Source organism: Hyalella azteca, unplaced genomic scaffold, assembly GCF_000764305.2.
Source record: "Hyalella azteca isolate HAZT.00-mixed unplaced genomic scaffold, Hazt_2.0.2 contig11368, whole genome shotgun sequence".
Lineage (NCBI taxonomy): Eukaryota > Metazoa > Arthropoda > Malacostraca > Amphipoda > Hyalellidae > Hyalella > Hyalella azteca.
In genome coordinates this window covers 85,429-92,094 of record NW_025941367.1, presented here as the reverse complement: position 1 = coordinate 92,094, position 6,666 = coordinate 85,429, and the positions used below count along the sequence as shown (strand labels likewise).

The window sequence follows — 6,666 nt, the reverse complement described above, 5'->3', positions numbered from 1 at the left end:
ACTGCTTAAAACTCCTGTTGAATATTAGCCTGTAATATGTACAATAATTGATGTGTACTCCACTGTCAAATAAATTATTTTATATGAGGCAAAATTCATCGAATAGAATGCTAATACAGATCATCAGTCTATAAGTAAAGTTATTTTCCAATCAATTATGTTCTAAGATTTTGGTCATTATTTCTTTTATGAAGATAATTTTGCAAAAATCTCTTGTTTCCTCTGCACATGAACGTCGACTATTACAAAAATTCCTAGGAGAATAGATAAGAAATATCGTACTGCATAATAAAAAGTAGTTATATTACTGTCAATTGACAAGGAATTTAAAAGCAATGAATACGCCAAGCAAATTCACCATATCGATAATGAAGACTCCGTTGTTTTCAATATCGACATGGTGAATTTGCTTGGCGTTTAAATTCCTTTTGCTTGCTTTTAAATTCCTTGTGAACTTGCGATTAAAGCAGACCAATGATATAAGTAGTGTCAATTGAACATTGTTACGTTAAATGATATTGTTACGTTACATTGTTACATTAAATGCAATATATTAAAAAACCCTCCCCCCCACCAGGCTCGACGCCCCCCTTGAGGGTGGCGATGACGTTGCTGGACTTGACGACGACTTCGTTGTTGTTGCTGGTGAGGCGCAGGCGATGAGTGGCAAACTCTGGCCTCATGGTGGGGCCTAGGCGGTATACGAGGCCCTCGAGGCCCCCCTGCCACTCCTGGGGAGCAGCGGGGCCATCTAAGGTNTGTTGTATGGATCCGAATCCCCACTTGTTAGAGGTAAGCGAAATTGAATAATTATCAGAAACCTAACCAAGTAATAAAGAAATAATTACTAATTCCTCTAGGACGATAAAATTTCACCCTAAATTATCGAGGGCTGCGCACCTGGCAGCCAGTGGGTGTAAGGGTAAACATCTTCAGGTTTTTGTCCTTCCCTCGCCACGTCGCTGGGGTCCGAAAAAAGGATCACGCCAATTGCGCCGTACTGAGCGGCATGCGTGATCTGCAGGCGGCAGTAAGGGTTATATCAGTCTCCCATGAAAAGAGAATCCTCGTCATAGAAAACGAAAATGGTGCTTCATAGAAAATTAATTGTTTTCATGGTATACTTGAATATTCGCATAATCCAAGAAAAATGAGTGTAAATCATGCATCAAGCCATCAACCACGCAAGAAGGCAACACAATTTGTTACCACACAAGTGCTTAACAAAGCCCGACCTTGTTGATATGGTTTGACGGGTGGCAACACTCACCTTGTTGCCACGGAAAAGTTTGCCGTAACGCACGATGGCAATACGGCCTTTTACGGTCACGTTTAGTTCAGCCAACCGAGCGAAGTCCTCAAGGCTGCCGTAGTTGACGTAAACGGCCGCCTCGCCCACGGCCGTCCACACGTCCCCTGCATGATGAGTGTTAAGTTACCGTCACTGAAGACTGGAGTCATCATGGCTACGGTCATCCTGGGCATTATGTGCGCGTGAGGTCGTTACCAGGGGGCATTACGGGCACGCTACAAGTGGGCATTACGGGCACACTACAAGTGGGCATTACAGGCACGCTACAAGTGGGCATTACAGGCACGCTACAAGTGGGCATTACGGGCACGTTACAGGTGGGCATTACGGGCACGCTACAAGTGGGCATTACGGGCACGCTACAAGTGGGTATTACGGGCACGCTACATGTGGGCATTGTGGCTTCAATGGGCGTCATCAAGTCCCTCACCTCGAGGGGTGTAGGCGCAGAAGGCGTGCGAGAACTCGGGGTGCTCGTCGCCGGGGTGAAGGGGAAGCTCCTTGTAGGATGATGTGAATGTCGTTGCGTTATCGCCGTCATATAGCCGAACCTGCGGAGGAGGAGGAGGCGGGGGATCAGGGAAGGAATGGTTGGGAGATGACGTTAAGACTCTGATTGAGAACCGCGAGGCCTCGAAAAGGCTTGGCTCTTCCCTATGAGTTCCTTCACAAATTAGGCTGAACTCTACTGCACTCTTAAATGAGATGGCGATATGGATTTTTCCATGTTTACCCAGTTATTTACTTATAAACGGTGGCCAGGAAAAAAAATATGTAAAATTTGTTTTAAAAGAGTTATAATGAAAGGAATTTTAACGAAACTTTGAATATTATTGTTCACCAAGTCTGCGACTTTTTCACTTTTTTCGAGATGTAAACGGGTTGTAATTTTAATTCTCCATTGAATGGTATATTCGTCATTCCATGATCAGCCTCCTTGCTGTAGAGATTATCTACCAAAAAATAGTTATGATCGAGCCTGCTGATACGTGGAGGGGAAATAACGTATACTAACTGCTCAAATGCAGACGTTGTGGAATACATGAGGGGAAAGAGACGTCGTAAATTACTGAACTGTCAGTTCACGACGGGCGACGTGGTGAAGGCGAACTCAATGAGAAGCGAGGAATAATACGTGGCCAGTGGTCGGCCTAGTCCAATTAGTTATAGCCGACCGCTGGCCAGTCCTCGGCCACCTGAAAGCGACCAGTTGCCGCAAGAAATTGGCTGGCTATAGGATATCATATTACAAAGAGTACAAGCTCGAGGGTAGCGACTAGCTGAGCTTCGGGCAAATCAAGAACATACGATGGTCGCGGAAACCTCGCTCTCAGACTTTGCTGTATTCTGACTACAAGCCTTAACTTCGTCATATAGCCGCACCGGCGAGATAGGGGTGTGCTCAGGGATTAAGGTAGAGGGTGGCCGCAGCGGCAGATATTAGAAGCATTCAGTGGGGTGAGGCTTGCAGGAGTGAAGGAGTGCAAGCATCGGAGGATTGGAAGAGTGGGACTTGAAGGAGGGGGCAGTGAAAAAGTGAAAGCACTGGAAAATGGTGATTATGACTTAAAGGGTCAATAAGTGCAGGGATTGAAGGGTTTATGATGATAGACCTCGACACTAAGTAGTTTAGGGTTAAAGAAGTACTCACCAGGTTAGGGTTGAGGGGGTCGGGGTGGGACAAGAGATATTCTCTAGCAGGAACGCTGACGTCATCGAAGCCGAAGTCCAGAAATTTTCGCTGCAGCCACCGCACCAACTCCTCGTCCCGACCTCCCCCCGCCACGTGGGGGGCCTTCGTCAGTTCCCTGGGAAGCAAAGGGATCAGGATTGTGAGCCTACTGGAGTAAAGGGTGCTCACCGTAAGTTTTCGCCGATATTCATAAAGCTCACCGTACGTTTTGTCCGATATTCTCAGTGCTGATGAGCCTGAGAAGTTCTCGGGATCCGCGGCCGCTGCCCTGACGCTCGTCCAGGTCGAACTGGTCCGCCGTGAAGGCCAAGCTTTCGGCTCCCTGGGAGAGGGCCACCATGATTAACCTTATCGTGTTAATTCTGATTACTTTGTTGTAGACCAACAGGTTCGCAGGAACTGTTGGCATAAGGAAATAAGTCTTTTCTGGTCAAGATATACTTGAAATCTTACACCACAACACAGATATAAAAATGAGCAAGGTTACAAAGTCCGTAGAGACTATCTGGAACAAGACATGAACACGCAGAATAGAGGCATCCTTACTCTCCGCTTTCTAAAATCCGAATGATACAAAATCCGTTCCTACGAAACTCGTCAACAAAGCTACGATTCTCTCGAAAATAATCTTACAACTTTTTGCATCCTAATTAAAATGCATACTTTTCCTATACACTGTACATCAAGATAATACACGTTGATTACCTCTTAATAAGTAACCTAGCCCTCTACAACTTAGAGTGAATTCATTTATGTTAATTGCATAAAATATGCAAACGTTCTTAATACATTTTATTATTTAATGGACTGGGCCTCACTGACCGCGGCGTCGTTGCCAGACGTGGCGACGTGGCCCACCAGGACCCCGATGATGAGCCCCACCGCCGCTCCCCCCACCAGGAGGATGACGTGCGACCGCTCCAGCATCTTCATCGTGCCGGGCCCGGGCCTCGAATTTGTCTTGAGGGACTTGGCCCGCCGTCAATTTTTTTCTGGCTTATTGTCTTGGGGTCGTGCTATGAAAAATCGTTTAGTTCACACAGCGGCCCAAGAACACGCAGCGGCCTAAGTACACGTAGCGGCCTAACTGCACATCTAATTAGCCTACTTATTAATCTGTAGCAAAATAAATGCTATATGATGATATACTGTTTCAAAATAATGATTTCATGGTCTAAGTGGCATCCAGTCCAAGTTTGTCCTGAAGCAGACCGGCTACTTCTGTCGACGTAATGAACAGAACTCCCTTTAACAGATCTCTGTCACGTCATTCATCTTAAAATCAGTCACTACTCTACTTACAATTCCGCGACAGACAATATGGCGATGAGCTGAGTTGAAGTGCAGTCTTGTGGACTGAAGTAAGGTAGAGAGCAGTCTTGTGGTGTGAGTTGAGGTGGAGTTCAGTCTTGTGGTGTGTGTTGAGGTGGAGTGCAGTCTTGAGGTGTGTGTTGAGGTAGAGTGCAGTCTNAATAATTAAAAAAAATTATTTAGCAGCAAAAAAATTTTTATCTGGACTAAAACAGTTATTCACAAATAACCTCATAACGCAAACACTTAGCAAAACGTAAATCCGTACACTTCATCCCAGTGAAACTGTCGACCGGCGGTAGAGAACACGGCCCAATATCTGCCATACTTAGCGAGAAACCTGCTATGGGCCCATGACCCGCAGTGGGCTCGCTGCCCCATGTTACCCTACAAATATATTGTTGACAAATTAATATGGGTCCCCTAAAGGGAAGGACGGGAAGAAATGTTTCTCGAAAGGGTACGAAGCATGGACGAAATGGCTATCGTAACGGATGTCTTAACCGCAATCACTCAAACAACATACGTTATCACTCCATCACTGTTGTTTTAAATATCAAGAGCTTTGCGCCACCATATTCTGAAGCGAATAGCCCAGAGTGTAATGATCGACCGCCACTGAGCGTTACATAGAATCATCACTTCATACCCTGACTTTAGCTCGAACTGTAACTAGCGGATAAAGAACTGCAGACAATCAGCCTAGCTTGCCAGTGGAACTGCACGAATCCTTATATTCCGTGCACCACCACAGTGACCAGACGGTCACTTCGCTCACGGCATCTGGGGTTTATATATAGTTCAGTTCAAAAATCTACCATCCTTCGACGAGTGGCCGTTCGACCAGCAGGCTGATTCGATGCAAAGGATGAATACGGACAGGTTGGTGGCAATCCACAAATTTACTGTAAGGCTCTGGCGCGCGGTGTCCGAGTGGCGCAGAATTCTTTCGCACACCGGCAGGCGATTCTGGGCCAAACTATTGAAGCCTGTTTACCTGTGGGCTGATTGGTCTACTTCAATGGTTGTGTGATCTGTCTGGTTGCTTGTGGCGGATAATGTTACAGACAAGAAGGCTACGTTATAGGCTACGTTCTTGAGGGAACGAATCGTGCAAGTCCGTTAGAAACACGGCAGTGGTGGTCTCCGACAGGTATCTCCACATAACCTCACGTCTCCGTGCTCGGCGCTGCACTGGAACAACCGCCAAACCGGTTAGTTCCACAATTCTTGTTTTTCAGTTAGTTCAGTTACTGACTTGCACAGTCAGTAACTTGAATGCCACTGTCGTACTCGTTTACATTTGCCGGATAGCTTCAAGGTTTCGTACCTAATTTTTGCGATTATTGCCTAGTATATAAAGTATGAAGCCATGAAAAGTCAACCGTCGAATGCGTCTTCCCCGGGCACAGTTTAACTCTCGTTTCTAAGAAGTCGTCTTGGGAGCTAGTTTTTAGTTCGGTGTTTTTTTTGAGGGGGGGGGGAACTGAAGACGGAAACATTTGTTGCGCGCATTATAAAATTCCCATAATAGCGGTAGTTCAGCATCAGAATCAGTTTCCATCAAATTTTGTGTGCGTTCTGAAATTAATCCATTTTAATTTTGTGACTCACTTTAAGGGTAATTTTGATTTGAGGAACGAAATTCGTTAATTTCTTCTTTATTTATAGCCAAATTATATTAAGACTGAAGAAAACTCAACTTGGATTCAAAATCCTTCATAAATCCTTTCGTCATTTACATCAGGACTGACATTTCGCCATTTACATCAGAACTGATTGGGGGGTGGGGGCAGCGGTAGGCCCCAAATTTTGCTCTTAAATCTGCAGTGGACACAACGCCCAGCTTCAGAGCTAGAAGCCGCAGACTTTGCTTGAACTCCGTAACCCAGACCAGCGACGCACTGCCGAAAGATGATAGCGCCGTAGGTCTTCAGCCAATTCAGCATGGCTTAAGCAAGCTCGCTCATAAGCAGGCAGTTCCTCATCCGGCTGTACACCTGTACCTACTCCTGCCCAAGCTCCTCTTGCCTAACCTAAGCTCCTCTGGCCGGAAGAGGTTTGGCCAGAAGCAGTATGGCCATGCTTACCACGCTTAAAGGTGTGGGCATCCGGCGCTTTAGCTTTGAGCACTTGACTTCATAGGTTGTTATGCCCTCTACCGTTCTTACCTACCTTCAATCAAATTCACTATGGAATTAGAATCCAACAATTGCTTGTCGTTTCTCGATTGCAAAATCACAAAATCCGGCGGTCGTTTTCTGACTTCCGTATATCGAAAACCGACATTTACCGGCTTGGGTTTAAGCTTCTTTAGCTTCTGCTCGTTTCGTTTCAAATTGAATAGTCT

The 6,666-nt window shown here is 45.7% G+C and overlaps 1 protein-coding gene across 1 annotated transcript; it reads right to left on the bottom strand.

Annotated features, from left to right (window-relative positions):
- Window positions 1-574: 574 nt before the first annotated feature.
- LOC108666315 (glutamate carboxypeptidase 2 homolog) lies at window positions 575-4,240 on the bottom strand (the record flags this gene model as incomplete). The annotated part of the gene is made up of 7 exons (XM_018153160.2): window positions 3,828-4,240; window positions 3,206-3,327; window positions 2,964-3,120; window positions 1,743-1,863; window positions 1,271-1,416; window positions 901-1,018; window positions 575-751 (listed from the first exon to the last, which is right to left on the bottom strand). Coding segments are annotated over exons 1-7 (952 nt in total), but the record flags the coding sequence as incomplete, so codon positions are not given.
- Between the last annotated feature and the right edge of the window lie 2,426 nt (window positions 4,241-6,666).